Source organism: Mesoplodon mirus (genome assembly GCF_964341445.2).
Source record: "Mesoplodon mirus genome assembly, chromosome: 4".
Lineage (NCBI taxonomy): Eukaryota > Metazoa > Chordata > Mammalia > Artiodactyla > Ziphiidae > Mesoplodon > Mesoplodon mirus.
The window spans coordinates 173,883,004-173,909,904 of NC_138979.1; the positions used below are offsets into that span (position 1 = coordinate 173,883,004).

At 37.9% G+C, this 26,901-nt stretch overlaps 1 protein-coding gene across 3 annotated transcripts in view; it reads left to right on the forward strand.

Annotated features, from left to right (window-relative positions):
• Positions 1-232: 232 nt before the first annotated feature.
• Positions 233-26,901, forward strand: part of TTC8 (tetratricopeptide repeat domain 8) — a 51,347-nt gene continuing 24,678 nt past the window's right edge. The window contains exons 1-7 of one of the 3 annotated variants that reach the window (XR_014293830.1): positions 233-450; positions 15,904-16,024; positions 17,149-17,212; positions 17,327-17,486; positions 17,702-17,791; positions 20,161-20,205; positions 24,908-24,993. Coding sequence is in view for 2 of the 3 variants with exons in the window: in XM_082618192.1 (XP_082474318.1) it covers positions 337-450; positions 15,904-16,024; positions 17,149-17,212; positions 17,327-17,486; positions 17,702-17,791; positions 20,161-20,205; positions 24,908-24,993 (680 nt within the window). In the remaining variant the exon portion in view is untranslated. Of the gene's footprint in view, positions 451-2,690; positions 2,730-15,903; positions 16,025-17,148; positions 17,213-17,326; positions 17,487-17,701; positions 17,792-20,160; positions 20,206-24,907; positions 24,994-26,901 lie in introns of those variants that run through there. The other 2 variants (XM_082618192.1, XM_082618193.1) reach the window with 2 other exon arrangements.

Genomic DNA, 26,901 nt, shown 5'->3' on the forward strand with positions numbered 1-26,901 from the left:
GGCAACCGGTCCTCCTCTGAGTGGGTGGAGGACCCCAGTTGGAGGTGTCTAAGTCACTGCCTCTTACTTTAGCCACGGTTCCTTCTTCTAGAAAATTAATGAAATATGTAGCCTTTAAAAGTATACAATTTTTAAAGCCAAGGGTTTGGCAGTCCTATAGCTGAGTTCCACTCAAGGTGGGTTTTCTTTTTCCTATTCTCAGGCGCGATGCGGGGCGCCTCTCTGGCAAGGCCCCTGCCCCCGCGCGTTGCCGGGCAGGGCTGGACGCCGCCTGCTCCTCGCCCCGCGCCCTCCCTGAGCCGGGCCCTGGTCTTTCGCGGCCGGCTCTCAGCCGCCATGGGCTCGGAGATGGATCCGCTGCTCCTGGCCTGGAGCTATTTTAGGCGCAGGAAGTTCCAGCTCTGCGCCGATCTGTGCACGCAGATGCTGGAGAAGTCCCCTTATGACCAGGTACAGGCCGGACCCCGTCAGCCCTGTAGATCCAGGCAATAAGGCTGAGGGCTCTGGGGGATTCCCAGGTCCCCGGGAGGGGTCTCCAGGGAAGAAGGCGCAGGGCGCGGTTGACCTTGTGGTCAGCACAGGCACCTGGAGCGAGACCCCCTGGAGCCTTGGCCAGTGGGTCCTCGCCCGCGGGACCCACAAGTGCTGTGTCACGACCGCCCCCTCCTCAAACTTCAGCAGCCCCTTTCCTTCAAACGTCGCTTAAAGCAACAATTTGGTGACGAACTTTGTTAGTTCCTTTATACTTGCATGTGGATGGGCTCTTAAGCTCGCTGCACGTACGGTACTGATTTCTAAAACCATTATGTATAAACATAAGGATCTGTAACTTCCCACTCCCTGTTGAAATAGCTGCCTTTTTTTCTTTTGGATCAAACGTGTAATCCTTCTGGTTCATCTTAAGACTGTTGTCCAAGAGTGGGGAGCCTTTGATTCTGGGGCTTGAGTGCAACTTGAGGCAAATAATGCAAATTAGAGGAATGAGAATCTTGGAGAGGAAAAGATACATTCATTATTAGGACGGAGGGATGGGGAAAAAGTTCCTGTAAAAGAAGGAAAGATGGCATTGATTATAGTAGTTTATTTAGGGTTTCTTAACTAAAGTTATAGTATTAAATAAAGTGAGTGAAAAGGCTTGTATGCTAGGTATAAGAGAGGTACAACTCTGGTGGTCAAGTAGTTTCTGGAAGAGACAAAAAAGGAGAAAAAGGGAGAGCGGAGCTCTGGTAGTTTGTCAGTACGTCTATTAAATGCAGAACGTACCCATGTAGTTATAGTTTCCCAGCTTTTCCTCTAGTGGTGTTGCCTTGGAGATGTTAGAAAAAAAAAGGAAAATTGAGGGGGAGTTCCGTAAACTGAGGTGTGAAAACTGTCACTAGGCTCTGCCTTAGCGCCCAGCAAATGGATTGAGGATAACCTATTAAAGTGAATCTTTTGGCCTTCAGATAGATAGCACATCTCCCACAGAGCAATGTGTATTAGTAGGAATGCTAAACTAGGTTGTGCTTGTGTTAGGTCACATTGGTTAATAGGACTGCATTTCCATAGACAAGCACGCTTCCAAGTATGTTTCCTGGCATTGTAGTCCCACAAATGCTGCTTTAAAAAAAAGGATTCCACCCTCAAATATGTTTGGAAACCACGACAAAATATGGACCCCTTTACATTTGTACAACCAAAGTTTGTTACAAACCAGTGATGTACCAGACATTGTTCTATTTTTCCATTGAGTTAGGATAGTTTCCATTCTGTGTTCCAAAGAACAACAGTCCCAAGAGTGCTCAGTGAAAGAAAGTTTCCTCATTAAATGCATTTGGGAAATGTATATTCCCTGCTTAGAGATTCGTACTAAAGGTTCTGAGGAGTTCTGCAGAAAGAAACTTTGCCTAATTTTGATGAATACAATAGTTCTGAAACTTATTTGCTCACCGATTCCTTTTTTGGCAGTGGGCGAGGCTCAGATATCTTTGTTGTTATCATCCTAGGGAGATGTGGTCACGTTAGGAAATGCATTATAGGCAAAGCAGCAGTGTTTTTATTAATGGTTAAGACCTTATAATCTTTTTTAAACCATTTTTAACCACTGAAGTATAGTTAATTTATAATGTTGTATTAGTAGTTTCAGGTATACAGCGAAGCAATTCAGTTATACATACATGTATTCTTTTTCAGGTTTTCTATTATAGGTTATTACAAGATATTGAATATAGTTCCCTGTGCTATACAGTAGGTCCTTGTTGGTTATCTATTTTATATATAGTAGTGTGTATATGTTAATCCCAAACTGCTAATCTACCCACCACCACCATCCCCGGCCCGCACCCTGCTATCCCCTTTGGTAACCATAGTTTGTTTTCCGTGTCTCTAATGTTAATGATGTAATCATAGTGACATTCAGTACTGCAATTCAGGTTTAGTTTGTGCTAGACACTGTGATCAGGACTTTACAGTGTTCAATGACCTTTTATTGAGTGCTTACTACTTGCCAGGGATAAATTCTATAAATTATGTGTATTTCTTTGCTTAGAATAACCTTGCAAAGTATGTAACAAAGATAATAGGTAACATTTATTGAGTATTTACTCTGTGTCAAGCTTGATTCAGAGGGTTTTATATGTTATCTCATTTAATCCTCAGCTATTTTAGGAAGTTGGTACTATTTCCCCCATTTTACAGATAGAGCACACTGAGGCACATGGTGAAGTGATTTGTCCAAAGGTACAAAGCTGGTAAGCCCCTTCCCTTTGTCTATCCTGTGCTGCTTCTTTGGTGCTTATGTAGCCTAATTTTTCAAAACTCTGTGTTTCTGAACTTTTTCCAGTACATTTTCCCGTTTGCTGTTCCTTTTTCAAGATTTTTAGCTAAATGGGAATTTGACATATCTGTGTACTTGGATTAAAGACTCTGAGAAGTCCTGAAGGAAGGTAACCTGCCTAATTTTGATTAAGGCAGTATTCTGAAACTTACTTGACCGCTGACTGATTCCTTTTTTGGGGGAGAGGTACAAATTTATCCTGGGGAGATGTTGTCACTTTGGGAATTGCATAGGCAAAGCATCAGCGTTTCTATTAATGGTTAAGAAGGAGCTGTAGCGGAGATCTTGACCCCTTTCCTTGTACCTAGGGAGAACTGGGTGAACAAATTAAGAACTTCATTTAAAGTCTCCAAAATTAACAGCTAAACAAGGTAGTAACTTGGATCTTTTTATTTGACCTCTTATATAGTTCCCTTTAGGACTTGCTGGCCCTCTTGGAAAATTAAGACTTGTTACAAGGAATGGTTAGTGGATCTGATTTTGATAATGGTAGTGAAGAATAAAAGATACAGGATCATACTGGGGAATACTGCTGTTGTCATTGGTTAACCATCTGACATGGTTAAGATCATTATGGCAACAGATCTTGTTAAGTCCTGGCCTCTTCCACTGTCTTATTTATTGTGGATTTGAAATAATACTTCATAATGTGATACATAATTAATTTTAATATCCTAGAAATGTTTTTTAAAATGTAATTCTTTGTTACTGTTTTATTGTTATAAGCAGGGGTTGATATGTTTAGCTCCTACAAGTATCAGAGGCTGCCGAGGAGAATCTGTACCAGATCTAGAAGAAATTTATGATATTTTCCCTTTCTAATCCTTTTTATTTGTTATGCTGAGGTAGTTTATTTAAGGAGGAACTATATATATTGTCAGAATGACGAATAGCACTTCACCAGGAACAGAAGTTTTTTTGTTTTGTTTTGTTTTTTGCGGTACGCGGGCCTCTCACTGTTGTGGCCTCTCCCGTTGCGGAGCACAGGCTCCAGACGCCCAGCCTCAGTGGCCATGGCTCACGGGCCCAGCCGCTCTGCGGCATGTGGGATCTTCCCGGACTGGGGCACAAACCCGTGTCCCCTGTATTGGCAGGCGGACTCTCAACCACTGCACCACCAGGGAAGCCCGGAACAGAAGTTTTAACTTGATGTTACCTTACCAAACGGCACTTTGGATTCCTGGTTAGGGCCTCTGAAAAGTTTACATGGCTCACTCCTATTAGTTATTCCTTGATCCAGCCTTTAAACACTGCGCTTTTTCTCTGTATGCTTCTCTTAGCACCGATTTGTGCATTTTGTATCCAATTGTTATTTCATTTTGGAAATGTTTTCCAGTATGATTTCCCCAAGCTTAAAGCAATCCTGCTTTTTTCTTAATTAATTAAAAAGAATTTAAATATTTATGTTAGAGTGCTGATGCATTTAATGAGGAGCTTTAGGAAGCTTTAGGAGGCTCCTTTGATTAAAAGCTTGAAAATTCTCATTTTTTCTCTTAGAATATGAGTCCAGGATGGCAGATCTGTATGGAATGGCACAGAATCTGGCCCACAGGTGCCATCATTATGTATTTTGCTGAATGAGTGCCTTGATCATATTCATATATGCATCTGGATGGTGTTATTTATGTGTGCCAGCTTCCACTCTGTTTATGGAGATCACCCTAATTGCCTGGTGGTCTTTGCTTCTCCCTGCCCCCCATCCTAATTCTCAGCACCATAGGTTCTTATATGTGTTCACCTTTTCATACAAATGTAATTGCATTATGGACATTCTTAATTCATTTCTTATCTCGAGGGTCAGTTTTTCTTTTTTAAATCAGTTGAGAAAATTATTCCTGGATCCCTCCAGGAGAGTATTTCTGATAGTCATTATCATCATTGGTATTTCTTCACAACGCTCTTGTTTCAGTGGAGGAAGTTAAATGGAGAGACTAGCAATCTATGAAAAGCTAACGGTAATATGATCAGAGCAGAGGCAGATGATCCTCAGCCCCTGCAGTTTCCCTGGTTTATCTTTAGGTACCCCTTTAGCCTCATGGGCTTTTTTCTGAGGCTTCTACATTTTAAAGTAGAATATTTTTCCTCTGCAGCTTCTTGAATTACCATTCCTGTGCCACACAACTGATTTTATTACAAACGAGTGACTTTGAAGCAGTGCCTGGACACATGGAAGAGAAAGGAAATTAAAATATTTTGCCTGAGTGCCAAATGGATTCATTTTTGCTCTTGCTTTTTTTTTCTTTCTAGAACAAAAATAGCTTTTGTTTTTTATGTTAATATTCACTTTGGGTTTTGCTTATTTTTCTCCCAGATGAGGAGAACCTCTCTAAAGTGATTTGCTATTTTATAAGCTGGTCCAGGGAGCTTCAAAAAGACGTTTTGGTGGTGATACATTAACCTTTTGGAATGAAGCCCACCTCTAAGACTATTTCTTCTACATTTAGTTCTCCTTTAAGAGATACCATTTTGGTATAGTATCATCAAAAATATTTAATTAGTGCCTTGTATTTTCTATTAGGACATGTGGATTTTATTTAGTTTTGATTCTTGCCAAAGTCATAGTAGTCAGGTTGGCTGAAGAGGTATGATATACTATGGAGCAGCTTGATTCCTTAGAGTTAAACAATTTTATTTGGATACGGGAGGACTGAAGGGTAGGTTGAAGGTAATAACATGATGTTTGGGAAGGGTTCCTGAAAAAGATGGATTCTGAACTGCTTTTCCCAGATGCAGAATGGTGTGCAACAGAGAGCAGGGTCTGTAAGCATGAAGGACATTAAAGTTCTGATCAGTTAAGAATAAAGAAGGATAACTGGTTAATTCATCGTAGTTTCCCCATTTGACAAAAGACAGTAGGAACAATCAATTCATAGAGAAGCACTGTCTTTTTTCAAAGTTTTCTCTAAATCGTGACTAGAAAAGTGGTTAAAAGTTATAAGACATAAAAGAGAGAAATGCAAAATGGCCTTCCATGCAGCAACCTGACCTAGAGGGAATGCTTGCTTTTACAGCTCATGTCGGTCATCCTGATTAGTTGCTTAATCTGATTACTGTTCTTTGTGTTCCATATGCCAGATTCATGGCTTTAAAAGCAGCCCCGATTTTAGCTCCAGTATAATTCAACAGTTCATAAAACATAGAGGTAGTTGTGTTTTTTTTTAAGTTAATATACTTTTCTTAATGAGGTAGATTTCTGATAGATTTTTAAATTGTTAAAATCTGTGATTCTGGGAGTGGGAGGGTTAGCTGTTTATCAGAATGGGGGTAATTCACATTTTTCTTCCCACCCCCAATCTCTGCTTATAATGAGAGATGTTGCAGAGAGGAGGGGGTTATTACTGTCAATGGTTTGAAGGTGGAGAAAAGGCTGAAAGCCTCTAGCTTAGATGAAAGGTCGAGAAGCAGGGGTCCCCAGTGAGCTGGATGTTAGTAGTTGGTTGAGACAATGATCTGGTGATCCAAGCCAAATAAACATCTTTCTGTATGATTATCTAATTTATTTCCTCATTGGGGCCATGGAGACTTATAACCAGGCATTCTTTTGATTCTGTACTCTGCAGAGCAGTTCATGTTGCTGAATTTTACAGATTACATTCCCACTTGGCTCCTTGGTCACTGGATTTCCCTAAACCTTCTGAAAGCCATTCATTTCTCTGTTCTCTCACATTCCTTTCCTTCCCGTTTTTGCTAAATTCTGAATAATGACTCTGTAGTTTAAGAGCAGAGTTGGGCAGACTCATTAGCCAGAGTAAGTACTGGTGGCAATTCGGAAGTTGCATTCAGAATCATCTGGAGATTTAATTCCCTAAAGTAATAGCAACAACCTAAGAGAAAGCTATACCCTAGGGAGGAAGGAAGGAAGCAAGCTGCTGTGAATTGAAGTTTATGCTGGTGAGTTTTTGCTGGTTCTAGGCAGTGCCACTCTACTTTCCCAGTCTTCTTACCCACTCACTTTCACAGAGATTCAAAGGGAAGTTTTAATTTGATGTGCCGTAACTGGGAGTCAGTTCTGAGTTCTGAAAAAGGAAGTAATAGAGAGTTGGGTGCCTTTCTGTTCATTATGTACATGTATTTATAAAGAAATTCTGTATGGTTAATACTTCTTGTTGAAAGTACTACCACTTTATACTTCATGAACTACTGTAGTGTAAGGACTCTGAAAATTATGAAATAATCTTCAAAATGCAAGGTTTTATTTTTAAAGCTATCCTATAAAGTAGGCACTATTGCTCTAATTTGAGAGGAGGACTGGGTAATGGAGGTTGTTCAAGGTCATGCAGCTAAGTGGCTCCCTGAGGATCAAGCCCAGGTTTTCTGACTCTAGGCCTGGGCCTGATGCTTTCTACTCAAACTATGCTGATAATACCCATGGAAATAATTTGCTAGACCAAGTGAACCTAACTTGTGGTTTCCTATATATGTGGATTAATTTAAATCATAAAAACTATAATTGAGAGAGACCCAGATGAAGGTCTTAGTGGTTTAAAAATTAAATCACTAAATTTGGGCTTCCCTGGTGGCGCAGTGGTTGAGAATCTGCCTGCCGATGCAGGGGACACGGGTTCGTGCCCCGGTCCGGGAAGATCCCACATGCCACGGAGCGGCTGGGCCCGTGAGCCATGGCCGCTGAGCCTACGCGTCCGGAGCCTGTGCTCTGCAACAGGAGAGGCCACAGCAGTGAGAGGCCCGCGTACCGCAAAAAAAAAAAAAAAAAAAAAAAAAAAATCACTAAATTTGCCCTGTCTCTAAATTAAAATATCTTGACTCTTTCCTCCATTGTTCTGCTGCTCCTGGTGGATCTCCAGACCAGCCATACCTGGCCTTGGGCTTCCCACACCCTACAGTAGTCTGCGTTCCGGCCTTGCTATGGTCTCATATATAAAGCAAAGTGCATGCTCTTGACTGAGAGTGTCTAGGTTCAAATACTGCCTGCACACTTCGACCTCAGAGTTATCCGTAAAATGGCCATGATAAATAACATACCTACCTCAAAGGGTTGTGGTGAGGGTTAAGGTCATTAACACACGCTAAGTGATCAAAAAAGCGAGCTGCTATTATCTCTAGTTAGCTAGAGATATTTGCAGGTGGGATTCTGTCACATTTTTCTGAAAGGATTGTTGGTAATCTGGAGAGCATCTGTGAGGAAAGTGTCCAGTGAAACTGATGATAAAATGATGTTGAATATAGTTCATAGATCATTGGTACACAATCATTTCCAGAATAATCTCTTTCCTTTTACCCTGACTTCCTTCTCTCTCATGTTCTGCTTTTCTGTCCTCCATCTAAGTCATCTGTGATTGGTCCATGCTTGAGTATGGCATTTAACACATTGTACTGTAATTTACTTAATTATGTGTCTTCCCCCATAGAATGTTTTCAGTGCCTCTCAGGGTTCCAGGGATGCCAGGAGAATGTTGTGGAATTAACGTATTCTCTGCCTACTCGTGGTTAAGCCTTGCCTCCATCTTCCAACCACACCACCTCACCGATCTCTACACCTTTCCATCCTCTCGCTTCTCATTTCCTTCTCATTTCACATCAGGTCCCTAATGTTCTTTACCTGCCTGGTAAGTCGTAAGTGCGATCCTGCGGGGCAGGACGAGACACAGAGAACATGAAGGCGTTCGTTGGTGAACAGAGCGCTCTGAGGCTGAGCTGCCGGGGTCAGTTTGGGCCCCTGGAGGAATCTCCCTGCCGTTGGCAGACTAACAAGCATCCAGCATTTACTTACTCTCCGTGGCTTTGTCTCCTTTAACTGTTTTCCTTTTCAAACGCTGTCTACAATCACCTCTGGTAAACTATTTTACCTGTTTCTATATGGAACTTATCTTGTATCTCTCCTACACTTTACCCTTCAATCCTGCCTTATTATGTATCCAACTCATTTTTTTAAATCTCCAAGGTAGACTGGCAAGAAAGAGCTCTGGCTTCTTTGTGTGACCTCGAGCAAATTACATGACATCTCTGAATTTGTTTCCTGATCTGTAAAATGGATAATAACACTTACCTGCCTCCCTGAAATGGTTGTTGTGGGACTCAAATGAGATAATGGGGGGTCATTTAGACACGTATACAAATAAATAGAAGAAAGAATAGAAGGGGTTATTTCTTCTGTCATCTCATTGCCTGTATCAGTGTATTTCTCTAAATATGGATTGTGGGATCTAGGAAATCTATTCTTTTTCCAGCTCTTTCTTCTGCACGCTGGCATTGAAACCTCCAATAGCTGTGTCTTCTTAGTTGTGTTTTGTGTTCTGTTCAGCTGATTGCCAAGTATTCTCTAACTCCCACCCCCTAGGGCTCTCACTTTCTAGCTTAGTTTAGCCTTTTCCTCTCTTGTTGCTACTGTGTGTCATGTGAAATTGCTTATCCTTGCTTGGTGACCAGATGGTTTACACATTGCTTGCACACATAATATATTCTTTAAAAAATATTTCGGGTATTCTTTTTGGATTTTAGAGCTGTAGAAAGCAAGGAAAGCAAGGAGTTTTTTTTTCTTTCCTTTTTCTGTTTCTTAGTAGCTTTCCCAGTAAAACATGCTGCAGATTGAGTGTTCAGAGGCTGCTGACTGTAGATGTGAAAGTGTAGATCTTTTATAAATAAATTTTTTATAAATCTATTTTTTTAACCAATGCATTTCTATTTAATTTTGGACAGAAAAAAACCCTGAGTTTATCAGCACCTGGCCCTGATATATATTACATAGTCTATTTACAAAAATTTCTTGGAAGACATTGCAGTCAGAATTAATTTCTTATCCTTAGCCACTGATCCCATTATGTTTATGGGGAATAGAAGGGTTTATAGTATGTGGATTTTCCTCCTCCTCCTCAAGTGATTAAAGTCTGAATGCTTTAACCACCATGAACTTGTTTTTGAATATAAAAATAGCTTCCTTGGTATAGTTGTAAAATTATTTTTAATTCCTGAGATACTGTGAATTCATTAAATATGTAAAGATCTCTTCTCTGTGCTCTAAATGAGGTAACAGTAATTAGAATTTTCTGGTCATAGAAAATTTAGCGCTCTTCAGTGGATAGGGTGTTACTTGTATAGAACTTGTGAGGGCACTTTTGGGGAAAGATTAAAGTTCATGTTTGGGTTTTTATTGAATGAGTTTGAGTCCACCTACAAATACTTGGTTGGTCATTAAGACTTTTAATTTTAGAAACTGTATTATCCTAAAAATGTTTACTACCTTCTTAATGCTTTCCAGGAACCAGATCCAGACTTGCCAGTGTCTCAGGTAAAGGTTTAGCTGCAACCTTTAGTTTAGAGAATAGTTTAATTACTATTGCTTAGTTGTTGCTATAGATTAGAAAATTTGCTGCCTATCTACTTTTGCTGTTATAAAATTAGCTATATCTACCAGTCATTCTGTAGATATAAACTATTACATTTCTAATACTTTGTGTCTATGGATGTAAAACTAGGGCACTCTACTCATTAAGACTTGTAGCTTAAATAGAAATGACCGATATTGACCTAGAGGATGAGAAAAATAAAGGCGGAGGCAAGGGGAGTCAGAGGCTTAGAAAGGGAGCCAAGATGTCAGGAGTGTCTGAAAAGACTGTGATGGATTGGATCATACGTCCTGAGTAAAGAGTAGGCCGACTCTGCTTGGGAAGGTCTTGTTTTTAGAGAGAGGTGCCTGCCACTGTGAGGAAGAAAAGACTTGGCCAGACAGCCACATCTACCAAATGAACTTTGTTAGAAATGGGAGGTGGCCAGAGAGACCTGCTAACTGGATGAGACAGTAGATGAGTGGAAAAGGAACCCAGGAAGAGGAGGTCTGGTTAGGGGGCCTCCTGGCCAGTGAAGCTTTTAGCCCAAGAGTGTTTCCAGTGAGTCTGGGAATAAGGAGAAGGGACGAGAGAGCTGTAAATCAGAGAACTTAAATATTGCCAGGGGTTTGCCCTGCCAAGCAAGCGTGAATTTTAAGTGTTTTTTAGATAAATAAACAATTTGAACCTCATGGGGTTTACATGTGTAATTATCAAACCTTTTAGAAGAAAGTAGTATACGAAATACTCTGATGGAGGCCTGTGTAGTTTCAAACAAACATGGTAAATAGGTTAAAATGTAGTACTCTGTTCTTTAAAAGGATGACATTTGTCATTGGAATGTTCATAATCATGATTTCCAAATTAATAGAGGGTGCAAAACTATTTTTTGTATAATACATGTACAAGTCATAAGAATCACCTAAGGTATAAATAGAGTGAGTAATGTGCCTTTTGTTTTCAGTAATTTTGGAAGATTTTGATTAAAGTTAGAATTAAATTAAAACATCAATAATTTGCATTGTTGGTATGGTTTGAAAACTTTCAATGGTATTTAAAAGTTTCAAACCAGCACAGGGACTTCATGAAGGACCTGTATTTGATATTTCCTGCTCTGTTACTATAGACTTAATTGGATAGTGATCTAAAAGAATCAGAAGGGAACAAGGCTGACTGGATTCTTTTGAGCTCACTATTCACACCTTTTGCCTTTCCTCTTTTGCAGGTTTTTATCACTTCAAAATAAATGAGGCTTTACAATAACAATTCAACATTTTGTGCCTAAATTTTCATTTTCATAGAGTAGGCAGAGTGTCAAATGTTACTGATGCTCATGATGTCTAAATCAGGTTAGACAGACTGTTCTTTTGGTAGCTTTATTCTAAGAATAACTTAGTAAAATTGTTTCTTACATGTCTTAAAAGGCCTTACATCGCCTTGCATTCTGTATTAGGAGGAACAAAACAGTGTAAACCTGTTTTACTCAGTCAGTAGAGTTTTAACCTTTTAATTTGTCTATTTTTATCACTAAAATTGGATTAACCTCACAGAAGGTAGTACAGGTAAGTCAGTATTTTCCTGATGTTAGCTGGCAGATAGTTGCCTCAAGAGTAATGTCCTATATATAGACTAACTCAGCAGGTAAATGAGATGGGATTATGTTTTGCAGATAAAAAAGGAAATAATTGATGTGATGATTACTCATTTAGATTGGGAGAATCTATGCTTTTCCCTTAAAAAAAATTCCTAAGCATCTATTATTTTTATCGATTTTACAGGACTTCCAATACGTAGGTATTCAAATTTATCTACATAAACTGCATGACCCTGTCATTTATTAACAACTTAAGTATTTCTGATAAAAAACCAATTTATAGTTTTATTCAGATTCAAGTGGCAGTGTAGGGTTACCAATTTGCTTTGTTATGCATTTTATTTTATTTTTTAAAATTTTCATTGGAGTATAGTTGATTTACAATATTGTATGCATTTTATTTTAATCACTGATTAGTTTCGAACTTAAAAAAAATTTAAACAGGCAGAGGAATTTAGGGCTGTAAAACATGCTTGGCTTGCCTCCAAAATAAAATGTTTTCATTAAAATTCCAAGAAGTGTTCCTGTTGCCCAGAGCAGTTCTTTGAATACAATCTGATGTTTAATCGAGCAGTGATACATGATTTTCAAGGTCATTTTTTGTTAGGATAGAAGGAGGAAAGTCAGGAAAATTAATATTCTCAAATACTGATGAAATTTAAAATTAAGTAATGGTGCAAGTAAGTCTTATTGCAGATCTTTAAATATCAGAAATTCACATCATTATTTCTACTTCTTAATAATGAGGTTTTAGAAACTGAAACAAATATAGATTTACCTTTTTGAAAAAGTGAGTTCTTATGGAATAAAATTTTAAAAAAAGATCTTCCTATTTGGCTTCTGAAGCATATATATTCATTTGGTTGGGAGGGAATAGTGGATTTACATTCCTATGTTTTGCTTAGCCTGAGGTAAAATAATTTGAACCTTCTTAATATTTGAGGGGTTAGTAGAAGGATAGAAATCAGGAAGCATGATGGATTGGACTATGAGATAACAGAATGGGTATGAAAATAGTTTTAAAGATATGTGCATGGGTAATTAATATCCAACTGTATAAATGATACTGTAATAATAAAAACTTGACTTTTAGAGAGTCAATTTAACTAGGACTCCAAATCATACTCCTGAAGCTTTATTAGCTCCTCATCATGGCATACAGGTGGCATACAGGATTCCCCCACTGGCCCCTGCCTTTTTCTCCAGCTTCTTCTCAAGCAGCTTCTCCTCAGCTGAACCTGATACTTCTACCACACTCTTGTTTCTCCATATGAGCCCTCAAGCTGGCCTTCCTTTGCCCTATGCGCTCTACCTGGCACGCACTCTCCTGTCTTGGCCGTGGGGCAAACTCTCCTCCTTTACCTTTTCTTCCACCCCGAGGCAGCTGCGTGCCTTTCTTTGTCCTTCTATAGCATGTTCCAGGTTTTCGTTTTTACACTTTCCCCATAACACTGAAATTCTTATGAGCTAGAACTTGGGCTGTGACTTGCTCATCTCTGTTCCCAGGACCCGGCATGCAGTAGGTGCTCCCTGGGAATATGGGAATGAAGCCCACATCCTGCTTTACTGTGTGAACAGAAAATGCTGCCGTCCTTCCTCCTGTCCACCAGAGGTGCTCAGCAAAGAATATGCCCTTTTGAAAAATTAAAGCCATCAGATACTTGCAGGGCAATAGGAACTGTGAGGACTTAAATCAGGATTACTGGGCTTCCCTGGTGGCGCAGTGGTTGAGAGTCCGCCTGCCAATGCAGGGAACACGGGTTCATGCCCCGGTCTGCGAGGATACCGCGTGCCGCAGACTGGCTGCGCCCGTGAGCCATGGCCGTTGAGCCTGCGCATCCAGAGCCTGTGCTCCGCAACGGGAGAGGCCACAACATTGAGAGGCCCGCGTACCGCAAAAAAAAAAAAAAAATCAGGATTACTTACTTCCATCTTTAAAGTTAAATTAAACCGTTAGTCCTAGCCAGTGACGAGTGATGACTTCCTTGACCCCTGAGAATAGCTGTATCAATCTGGCAACTTTCCTAATCTTTGGTGGCTCCCACAGTTAGATGCAGTTCCAATTGGAGCTGACTTTTTTTAACAAACAAAGTAGTTCTTTGGGTCCATATTCTTCTCGTTCAATTGGGTTAAATTTACACATAACGTTTGAAATATTTTATTCTAAGTTATCTGTTAAGAATCCAGTAAACCTCAACCAGAAAAGTATAAGACAAAACCCCAATAATCTAATCAAATGTAATTTCACTTGAGGAACCTAAATATATTGTGAAGACAGCCTTCTTCCCCACCCCCCCTTGGTAGACTGTCTCTGTGATGACAAGCTCTGTGAACAGCTGATATTATATATATATATTTTTTTTCGTTTCAACGTTATTTTTTTAATTTATTTTTTTATACAGCAGGTTCTTATTAGTTATCCATTCTATACACATTAGTTGTATATATGTCAATCCCAATCTCCCAATTCATCCCACCACCACCCCTCCCCCCGCCACTTTCCCCCCTTGGTGTCCATACGTTTGTTCTCTACATCTGTGTCTCTATTTCTGCCCTGCACATTCAATCCCCTCTTGGCATCTGCTTCTGGGAGGACCTGGACTCACACAGGGGAGATAATACCTCATGGTGAGGACCAAAGGCAACAATGTAATTTCCTTTTGTTCCCATTAAAAGGAAAGCATGAAGACTTTTTAAAATTCTTTTTCTTTAAAAATTTTTAAAAATATACATTCCAATTACTTTAGCCCACAAAAGGATCTCTGCCTTCTAATTCTTGTAAAACCATTTTCCATGTAGCACATTTGTCACATATTATGCATTGCTTTGCCTTGTTATTTAATCCAGTAGGTGATATGTTCAGGAAAATAGGGATCCATGTTTTTATCTTCTCGCATTTCCTTCTCAGAACCTAGCCCAGTGCTACGTAGTAGGAGGTGCTCAATCAATACACGCTGATGCTTCAGTGCATCTCGATATCCTTATGTGAGGACTCTCTGGTCCTCTTGTAGCCTCCATCTGCTCCTCCCTCGGTCCCTTGCCTTCATGCAGCATGCTTCACAGTCAGATTCCTAGTATGATGAGGCCTGACCCCTTTCCAGATTTCCCTTGCTGCTGCTCCCCCTGTAGGATAGAGTCGGTCCTATGCTTCTGCCTCAAGGGTTGCCTTCTCCCCAAATCTGCCACAGGACACCAAGCTTTATTTGCTCTCTGCTTCTATTGAAGCAGAAAGGTAAACTTTTCTGATAAAGCAGTTTTAAATAGTTAACAAGGTATTTAATTGTGCACACCTTTACGTCTAATTTCTCAGGGTAAAGCAAAGCTGATAAGATATTTTCTAGGTTCCTTAATTACCTTTCCATTTTTTCCCCCACTTTCTAGCAGGTTTACTAGCTGATCTACTGGCTAGATCACAGAGCAACCAAGCTTGTGTTGATTAGTTATTGGGAAGTGGGAAAAATTGATCCTAGTTCAAGTCAACATTTTTGGAATACCTATTGTGTTCACAAACCATAGGTGTTATGGAAAATTCAAAAGTGAACCAGGTAAAAAAGCTTGTGTTCTGGGGGAAGGGAGGGCAAACATATGCCCAAATAATTATAGTGTTGGTTGAATATGGTAAGTACATAATAATAGAAGTATAAAAGAAAGTGCTTTATAAGAAAGACAAGAGGGAAGTAGGTTCAGAGTTAAACTATCAAGGAAGTCTTCACGAAGGACTTGGCCCTGAAGGAGGAAGGCAGAAAGAACACATAGTTGTAACTTTACTCATCTGTTTTCAAATTATTATTCTAGTAAAATTTTCTATAAAGATCTTCTTTAAAAAAAAAAAAAAAAGCCATGGCAGCTGAGCCTGCGCTTCCGGAGCCTGTGCTCCGCAACGGGAGAGGCCACAACAGTGAGAGGCCTGCGTACCGCAAAAAAAAAAAGATCTTCTTTCACTTATAAAAAGGCATGTTAGAAGACTACTAGGTAATTACCACACTTTTGTTTACTAGGTAATTGATACGTTGGTTGTTTCTTGATTAATAATGACCTTGCCTTCTTGTATTAGTTCCTGGACATAGCCCTTTAAATTAGTATAATGCATTAAGTGTGGTAAACATGTTTGATAAAAAATTAGCTAATAATAAAGGATGGCTGACTTCTATAGGCTATGCACTACTTCTAATGCAATTTAAGATATGCTTTATCTTATCTATGCTGTTTAGGCAGCCTGGATTTTAAAAGCACGAGCACTAACTGAAATGGTGTACATAGATGAAGTTGACGTAGATCAGGAAGGAATTGCAGAAATGATACTGGATGAAAATGCTATTGCTCAGGTTCCACGTAAGTACTGGTTTTTCAGTTAAGTAAATGAAAAGCCATTAGGAGGAGGAATACTCTCTATGTGTACTTTTTTAATAATAAAAATAAGACATATACATGAAACACGTGTATGCATGAAAAAATATTACCTCTATTCTGCCTTATAGTACAAAGACACAATTTAATTATATTATCTTAAACTTAAGGTGTGAGATTGATGTATAACTGTTTTTCAGTAGAAGCTATATTATGCATTTTAAAATATTTTATAAAAACGCATTCTATCTGAACTGCTTATCTAATATATCAAAGATTGTTTATCTGAGAGTCTAAACACAGGAAGCATCCAAACAACAGAAGTGTTCTAAAAAAATGATAATTTGAAAACATCACTTCATTGTAATAATTGAAGATGATTTGCTTTAATGCATGATGTGAGGTGATGGAGTGATTTGCTAGGCAGTGAATGTCCATCAGGATTGTCACAATGGCCTAGTCCCAGCTTGCAGGTGTGCTGCTGTGAATGGTATTGGATGATTACCATGACATATGGTATCTTGCTGGTAATTTGTTAGTTGTGACAGTTATCAGTCATTTATATATGTATGGAAGGTAATAGCTGTTTAATGCTTCAGTGGAAATTGAGAAAAAAAGTACATATGTGTCATGTTAAGATGTCTTTTTTCCCTATCATTTTGCTCTTTTGGAGTTAAAATATCTAAATTCTAGATATTGGGGGTAAATGATCTTTTATTGGGAGAAGAAGTTTGTATGAAAATAAATAAATAAATAAACTATGAGTATAGAACTGTCATTTTGATGTGTTGGAGCTTTGGAGCCTGCCTGTCTTGAGTTTGAATGCTGGCTCTACTAACAGGTTGACCTGTTTACTTAAATCTCTAAGCCTTTGCTAAATGGGTTAGTACTACCTACCTTACAGAATTAGTGTGGAGATTAAATGTAATAACAAAAGTAACATGATAGGTACTCAATAAATATTAACCTCAAACACATTTTTCTAGATACATTTCCTGTTACTAATGTCTTTTTCACCAGGCTAGCACATTTGTGAAAATTGTGTTAGTGGACAGTTTTTACAGATCAATAAATAATATACAAATTGAATTCACCATCTCATCTTATAGGTCCTGGAACATCTCTGAAACTCCCTGGAACTAACCAGACAGGAGGGCCTAGCCCAGCTGTCAGGTATGTTCAGTATACTCCTATTTCATTCCCTTTGCCACTAAATATTGACCAGGCTTCATGAGAATCTTCCTTTATTGATCTTCTTTGTATTTTAACAATTTACAATCTTCACAGGCCAATCACTCAAGCTGGAAGACCCATTACAGGTTTCCTTAGACCCAGCACACAAAGTGGAAGGCCAGGCACTATGGAACAGGCCATCAGAACACCCAGAACTGCCTACACAGCTCGCCCTATCACCAGCTCATCTGGAAGATTTGTCAGGCTGGGAACGGTAAATTCTGTCAGCTTTACCATAGCCTTGTATGACCAAAGTAATTTATGTTATGTTAATCATTTTTCACTATTTTTATAGTAGAGAATTATATGGAAAATTTTTGAAGGTGATTCTTTTTACTTGTGTTGGCTTTATAATTTTATGCACATTAAACTCAATTTGTGTTTCAAGAGAAAGTTTCAGATTTCTTGTTCTATCATTTTTCCCTATAGGCTTCCATGCTTACAAGTCCTGATGGACCTTTTATAAATTTATCTAGACTGAATTTAACAAAATATGCCCAGAAACCTAAATTGGCAAAGGTATGTACTTAAAATTATTTTATGTTATGAAGTAATGTTCAAACTGTTATCATAACATTGCAGGAAATGGATAAAAATTTGTGAAGAAAAGACCTTGTCTTGATTGAAATGGAAATGTTTAATTATTCTAATATCTAAAATTTCTCTTAGTATTGAGTTAAGGAAAGTCAATCAGAAATAAAGCATATATACCATTATAATAGGAAATTCTTTTTCTCCTAATAAAGAACAGCAATTTATAACAAAGAAAGCAGATGTGGAGCACCATCTTTGGGTAATGAAGTTTAGGAGATCATCTGTATGTGTGTGTATTTTTCTTTTTCAGCTTGGACTATTCTCAGAAAAATAATTTTCTATCCTTGTAGGATTTTAGAACTGTCAAAAAGAAGATAAAAAAATGTTTTCTTTCTAATTAGTAATTAATCAGTCATCTCAATAAGGATTACTTGAGCCAGACAGCAGCAAGCCAACTACATTAGTACTTCTAACTATTAAATACTCCTCTAAATTAAAGAGAAACTGAGAGTGAGAGAAAAAGTGATAAGAGAGTGAGAAGGGAGAGGGAGAGGGAGAGAAAGGAGGATGTTCGTGACCTTTCCAGTATAGAAAAGTCTGGAGGTGAGCATGGAATAATTCAGAGCCAGGAGCAGTTAGCTTCTGGAAACTGGTGTAAGCCTAGCTCAGGTTTTTAGCTGTAATCTCTATGAATTCTGTGCATGAGTGCTGAGCTCATTCCTATTATCAGTTCTACTGGCGTTTAACATATTTAGTAAATATTAAACATTCTAGGGAAAATGAAAAAGGACACTAGCCATACAGACTTGAAATTTAAATCAGGAAAAGGAATGCCAGTTGGCAAACAAGGAATCAGACTATAATAATGCCAGTGATGTTTTTCTTAATTTCTTATTTGATAGCAACCCAGTCAACTTCATTTAGCAAAATCATAAAGTTGTACTTATTTCCCTTTCCTTTATGAGGAATATCTGATTCCTTATCTTTTTGGGCCATTTATTTGAGGTGACTGAATGGCTACTTAATACCATTGTTGTTTTCTAACCAGGGAGTATAGTCAGTAGAGGCATTTCCCTCAAATTAGGATGCTTCCAGGACAGACCTGGTCTATGTTAACAGATTTAGACAAACTAGATTTTTCACTTATTTAGTGTGTTGTAGAAATAATGCCAGGTTTCTTTGTCTTTGGTCCCCAACTTGCCTTGACTTATCAGGACTCATTTCTAATATTGGCATATTGCTTGGGGTGGCTGGTGACTCCTTGACCCTGTCTTGGGTGTTATAATATCCTTTTCATGGCAGTGGTAACACCAACTGCTTTCATAACTTTTTTTTTTAAATTTATTTACTTTTGGCTGTTTTGGGTCTTCGTTTCTGTGCGAGGGCTTTCTCTAGTTGTGGCGAGCGGGGGCCACTCTTCATCGCGGTGCGCGGGCCTCTCACTGTTGTGGCCTCTCTTGTTGCGGAGCACAGGCTCCAGACGCGCAGGCTCAGTAGTTGTGGCTCACGGGCCTAGTTGCTCTGCGGCATGTGGGATCTTCCCAGAACAGGGCTCGAACCCGTGTCCCCTGCGTGGGCAGGCAGGTTCTCAACCACTGCGCCACCAGGGAAGCCCACTTTTTTTTTTTTTTAATAAGAGAACAAATGGAGGATTAGGAATAGTTTTCTAAAGAGGGCCTCATCCTGATTTCTTTTTTCTTTTTTTTGGTTGCCTTCAAGTCATCTCTGTTAATAATCTTGATATCTTTCAGGGGTGCTAGCCTCTTTGCAAGTATAAAATAATGGTATTATGGACAAATGTAGTACCACCAAGAGGTAGTCCGGTAAATGCTTATTTATCCAGATAGGTTGGGAGCAGTATTAGAATAATGATTCTCATCCCTGGCTGCACATAGAGGCATCTGCATATTAAGGAAAAACACCCTACTTTACAGTTAAACTCTACTTTGTTTCAGAAAGAACTTCCAGATTTTCCCATGTCTAAAGTGTCATTATTAATATCATAATCACTGTATAATACATGCAGTTTTATGACAGTCCTAAAGTTGGTCTTTTCATTTGTCTCTTTCTGATAAAATAGTATGTGTAATATGAAAAAAATCGTTGAGTTATTTGAGAGTTCCAGTTCTTATTCTGTGAAAACAGGAATCAGTTATAAGTAGCCTTATTTTAAAATGAATGGTTGTAACAAATGATGGATAGACCCGTTACTTATAAATCCCAGGCACTTTAGAGTACTTTGTTATTTTGGTTCAATCTAGCTGCTGTCAAAATGGCCTTTGAGTTTTGATATAACAATAAAGTACCTTTGTTAAAATAAAATCTAATGTATTTTTTGCATTTTTTCTTCACAGGCTTTGTTTGAATATATCTTTCATCATGAAAATGATGTTAAGACTGTAAGTTTTGAATTTGCACTATTTTTTAATGTGATTTTTTTGACTTTGGGGATTTAGATTCTGAAATGTTCTATTTCTTACCTTATAAACAGATGGAATTATGAAGATTGGAGAATTACTGATACTTTCAAATCCACTGTCAGTTTCAATAGGAAACTTTGTATAACTATAGAGGTTGTAAGACTGGTGCCTGATCCATAGAGTAGTAGATCTCCATTAAAGGGCAAGACATAGATAACTGAGAATGCTGCGTAGTATGTTTGTGTTAAAGTTTATTTTTTATACTAATAGTTAGCATTGTTGATCCATTTTCTTCTTTGGCCCATATAGTGATTATAGGTTTAATAATACATGTATTTCTGGTCTCTTTGTAGTGTTCCCCATCTCCTCCCCTTTAACATTTTATGATAGAAAATTTCAAACATGTGCAAGTGGAGAGTATAATGAGCCGGTATCAACCATCACCCAGCTTCAACAATAATCAATAATCAGTCATCTTAGTAGCCTTTCAACAGAGAATTTTAAGGTTACATGCTCAGGACTTCTCCATTTGTGTCAGTTTTCAACATGCTAATATGCAAATGAGCAGTAACTTCACAAATCTTGTCCAGTCAAATGTAGTTAATTCTACAGTGTCTAATGATAATATTTTCTGTCATTTTCTTATTCAAGGAAAAAACCTTATATATTAAGTATTCAGGAAGACAAAAGCATTTTTCTCAATTGTGTTTTCTATGTGTCAACCATTATGCTATGTACTAGGAAAACTAATAAAAATATGATATTTGTTCCTGCCTCTACAAGCCATGTAATCTAGCTGAGGAAATAAAATTGACATAATGAAACAGTTAAAAAGGTAATTGCCGGAATGTGAAATTGTTACCAAAGACCAAGGGGAAAAATCAGGGGATAATATTAGTAAAAATCCATAAAATCAGCAGGATTTTTTGGAAAGAGAGGGAAAAAATGTAACAGAAGGGTAAAAACATGAGCAAGGTATGGAGAGAGAAATAAATAAACCATATTCTCAAAAATGGGGGTGTCAAAGAGACGTTTTAGAGAAAGAAATGACAGAACGTGATGCTAGATTTGGTATGAGAGACAAAGGAAAGACACAGCTCAAACTTGCCTCTTAAAGATGCTGTAAGAATGACTGTTTTACTAACAGAAATGGGATTATTAGGGAAGGACGTCAGTTTGTAAAGAAGCTGAATAATTCACTTGAAGGCATTTTTAGTTTGAAATTGTGAAAGGCTATCCAAGTGGAGATGTCACTGCATGTATTGGAAGCTGTGCCACTAAAATGTAGGGGGGCCTGGGCCAGATACACAGAGTATGGGAGTTATCGATAATGAAGTGATAATGGATGCAGTCACATCGAGAAAAGAGAAAACTAAGGTTGGGGCAACTGAGAAACCATGCACATTTCTGTAAATAAAAGTCAGTACATGCCATTTTCACTCAATATAAAGCTGGTCAGAGGGTTTCAGGGTGATGTATAAAATCATGTAGTTACACTGTCATTAAAAAGAAACATTCAAATAGCATCCCATTTTATAAATGAGTAAATATTTGTAATTACTGGAGTATCATAAAGCTATATCCTGACTTTTTGAAGATTAATTCATTTATTGCAGAGACGTTTATTCTTTCATCCAATATATTTTGAGCCACTACAATGTGCCAGGCACTGTTCTAGGCCCTGAGATTACAGAGTGAAGCAAGCAGACAAAATCTCTGCTCTTTTGGAGATTACGTTCCAGTTGGGCAAGGAATAGAGACAGTTAGCAAACGTAAAAATATATAACATGTCATGGGATAAGCAGTATAAAAATAAAGCAGGGAAACCAGGTAAGAGAATAGATGACATGGGGGAAGATGTCCTTTTATATGGGCTGGGAGGTGGTCGGTGAAGTCCACTCTGAAAAGACACTTAAACAGAGACCTGTATGAAGGGAGACAAACCATATGGTTAGGTGGAGGAAGAGCACGTAAATCAGAGAGAAATTTAACTGCAAGGGCCCTGAATATTAGCATTCTTGGATTGTTTAAGGAACAGTGAGGAGGCCACTGTGGCTGGAGTGAGGTCTTTGAAGGGGAAGAGTTGTAGGCAATGGGTTTAGAAGTTGACAGATCATATGCGGTTTATAGGTCATGGTGATGATGTCTTTATTCCTCTTGAAGATGTTGTTCTGCATCTTGGCATTTACATAATTTTGTTGAGGAATGTTGTTTTTTCAGCTACATTGAAAAAAATAGAATTTGTTCTATGGAAAACTGTATTTCTGCCTTTGAGTTCTTAATAGCTTCCTCCCTTCCTCTCCCTCCTTGGGGCAGTATTGGCAATATTGACAAACTGAAGGGGCATGTGGGTTGGTGATTCTGGAATCTTTATTTCCATATGCTCTTTAATTTCGTCATGCTGAAGTTGTCGCAACTCTAACAATAGTGAATGGATGACTTTTTTAAACTTTAGAGGTTGGAGCACTATTACTTAGGAAGGTCACTGGGACGCCCAGTTGTATGTATTCACAAACATGTTGTCGAGATCTGCCAAGGTTCCCTGTTCTTACGGACTTTTATAAACTTACGCCTTTTATTTATGACCTTCTAGGTCTTTATTAATATCTAGATATCGGATTGATTGACTTATTCAAAGATCCTTAAATATAAGTATATAGTAATTTATTTTAAAAAACTGGGGAAGACTTTAAAGAAATATAGCTCTCTGTAACCTCTTTAAAATTTTAAAATGTTAATAGCTTTTAATTATGAATCTTATTACTGTGACAGTTTTGTTTGGTTCTTAAGTTATTTTCAACCTAAGTCAGAAGTAAAGAATAGAATTAATTCAGTCAACAAATAATTCTTGAGGGCCTCTTAACCGCACAGTGACATTGCAGAACAACAGAGATGTGTTAAGAAGTGGATGCCTGTCCTCAGGGAATTTAGAATCCATTTGAAATAGTCACAAGTGGTTTTGTCTAGTGCAGCCCCAGTCTTCAAATGAAGAGTGATCATTAATATGTAATTTTTTAAGCCATTTTTATTCTACATAAGTAATCATATTAATTTCCTTAATTAGTTTAGACAAACATGTGGGTCCTACATAGGAACCATATCTGAAAGCAAAATCAGCAGCCTGTAATCAGCACTAAGTCTAATCTTGGAAAAATTGGAGTGTGTAAAAAAAATTTAGAATGACATTTTTCTGAAAAATAGAGGTCTGTTATATTAAACATGAAAATGAATCTGATCTATTCGCTGGAACAGGTCTTTTAAAGGATTAAGTTAAAATGAATATATTCAGATATTTACAATTTACTCCTGAACTGAGCTGATTGAAATATGGTTTTCTGGTATTTCCAGAGATAATGATAATTGAAATTATACTTTTTTTCTTCATTTTTCACTTCCATTTTTACCTCTTGCTTGGGGAAAAAAAGAAAAATAAGCATATGAACATAGTGTGTAGCAAAGATTTCCATAGCTTTCAAGTAGAGGTGTTGATTTTTCAAGTCCATTAGAACCTCAGCAGGGTGACACCATTCCTTTATAAATAGTTTGCATATTTAGAAGTCTTCCCTGGAGCGAGGGAAGATGGGGAACACAAGGAAATGTATTTATTTTGCAGTAGGAGATTCGAGGAGCTCTTCTGGCATTCATTTCAGAAAAGAGTTAATATTAAGAAATGGGCAATAATATGGGATGCATTCTGAGATTATAGAACTGAAAATCTAAGAGTTACTTTAACTGAGCTGTTGGATATCATCATGATGTTAACACTGACTAAAGAATAAAAGGTTTTCAACCTTAAGAGAAAGAATAACAAGTATTATTAAAAAATCAGGATTCTTTTAGAACTAATAACCTGAATTTTTATTCACCAAATCTTTATATGAGCTTCAGATTTCTGTGAGCTTTAAATTTGTATAAAGATTGATTTGCTTTCCTCTTTGTCCAAATGGTTTCCACTTTTTTGGTATAGGATCCTAATTCCTAATGAGATGTCTCTTGTCTGAGCTTAAATAATCACTAGAAGGAACAAACTAGAAGACGTTAGAGAGAAAGGGATAAACACATGTGAAATACAAAAGCAGCTAAGAAGATCTTTTTTAGTCTGCAGTGAAGGAAAGTCTGACCTTTAGAATTACTGGCATGTAAGCCAATGTCAGAATAATGGAATGATGGTTGTTAAAAGACGGCAGTTACCCAAGTACCCCAGCTCCTTTCACTCTTCTTCATGACCCTGTTTTCAAACCTTTTTCTATCTGCATACTTGATCTTTCTCTATTTCTCTACACCTGTCTTTAAAGTGGGGCCTGTAGTTGGGCCTGCCTTACGTGGTAACGGCTTGACTCCCACTGGGTTTGGAGGCATTTTGGTTGGGAGAGGGTAAAAACTTACGGATTTTTAAATACCATTTTCGTACCTTGTATATTAAAATTGTATTCAAATAGACTGTACATCTGCTTCCCTTTGATCACTGTTTACTTCTCATTTGCTGTCAGTCCTCTGGTCTGGAACTGATTATTTAGGGAAGATTGGTGGGGCCATCTGGAGACATGAGCAACTTGAGTTTCTGTCTGATTTCTAATGCATGTTTTGATTGATGCTAATTATATGGTTTATTTCATTATTTTTTGTTTCTGTTTATTGTTAGAAAAGAAAATCCTAATCTAAAATGAATTGTTTTTCAAAGGCTTTGGATTTGGCTGCCCTTTCCACAGAGCATTCTCAGTACAAGGACTGGTGGTGGAAAGTGCAGATTGGAAAATGTTACTACAGGTAAAATTTTGATTATTTGGAAAAGGCTTAGAAGCAGCAACATATTTTAGAGTCTCAAATCTGGTAACCTTTTCTGGGGGATAGATTTCCTCATGAAGAAATGAGAACTGTGTCTTTGGCTTACGTGAGGAAGCATTTACTTAGCAATCACATGATGGCACTAAGAACTGACACCTTTAGAATAGTAAAATTTTAGAGCTGGTAAGGGGAAACTTTGAGACCATCACATCCCACACTCCTTTTCAGATGAGGAATCTGAGGCCAGAGAGAGGTTGTGATTTGCATCAGGAACTAGTCAGTAACAGACCTGGGACTAGAATCTAGTCTGTTGGTTCTCACTCCACTCCTCTTGGCTCTCAAGTCTTTCCTCCCTCCCTCCCTCCCTCCCTCCTTCCTTCCTTCTTAATTTTTATTGGAGTATAGTTGATTTACAATGTTGTGTTAGTTTCAAGTGTGCAGCAAAGTGAATCAGTTATACATACACATATATCCACTTTTTTTTTTTAGATTCTTTCCCCATCAAGTTTTTATTTCTACTGATACCTCACATCTGTAAAGTGCTATAGTTGAGATAGCTTGTCCACACATTACATTATCTCACTTAAATCTTACGGCACTTTGGATATAGTTGCTATTATTAGCCCTTTGTCCAGATGAGAGAAATTGAGCCTCAGAAAGATAAAGTGGCTTTCCCAAATTCATGTAGCTAGTATGTGGCAGAACGAGAATTTGAGCTCAGCTTTCTGATGCCAGTTCTTTTACTATTTGCACAATCCCATGGTGTTTCTCTAGGATCTAAATAGTCTTACACTAATTCACTTAATGTTTAAACACATTTTTAAGCAAATTAATTGAGAGATTAAAAAAGTTATAATAATTTATGAATATTATATAGCAACTGGTAAATAGGATCTGAAATGATTGCTTGATATTGAAATGCACTTGGAGCATTTGAAAAATAGAGACAAATGAACAATTATATTTTATAAAGATAAATATGTCTTTTATTATTCAAAAACAAGGTAGACTAGGTACTGTGAGCATCCTTCGATGGTTATTAACTTTAGTTATTAGTTAAACACTGTGAGGAAAAGGAAATATATAAATAGAATAAAAAGGATGCTTATTCTTCTACTATTGAAATTAAGACTATTTTCCATTTAGATATTTCACATAGAACTCTGAAGTATTTTTTCCTACTGTTAGATTGAGGAAGTATTTTCTGCTAAAAGGTAATTTTGGACCATTATAACATTAAACTCTTATGAATATAATTTCTGAAGACAAGCTTGAAATCTTGAGCTTCTAAGCAAAACTCTCAGAAATCTATAATAATGAGAGAAAAGCACAACTTGGATTCCTTCTGCCATCCATATGAGATGGCATTTAAATGAGTATATTTTGTCATATTAATTATTGTTCTCCTCTGTTCCTTAATAGCTTCTTGTCTTATTATGTATTCAGCATTCATTCATTTATTCATTTGCTCAAATGGCTCACAGCTGAATGGAGGAGAGAGAACAGGAAACAATTATAAATGTGGTTCCCATTATGATAGAAGCAAGTACAGGGTGCAGTGGAGCCCAGAGAAAGAGGTCAAGGGTGGATTGCCAGAGGATGTAGCCCCATATTGACTTCTCTCTCTTTGCTCCTGATCATTAAGTTCTACTGGTTCTTCCTCTGCAGTAGCTCTTACAGTTGCTCCACTACTACCCATTCCCACTCCAGTGCTTTAATCCTGGATTTTAGTGTCATTTGTTTGAATTGCTACATTAGGTTCTTATCTGGGTTTTCTGCCTCCATTTTCTTGTCCCATCAATCCTTCCTGTGTACCCCACTGTCAAGAGTAACTGTTGCAACAAAAACAGCTCTTGTTGGATTCTTTGGTTAATCTCCATTATCTCTGAA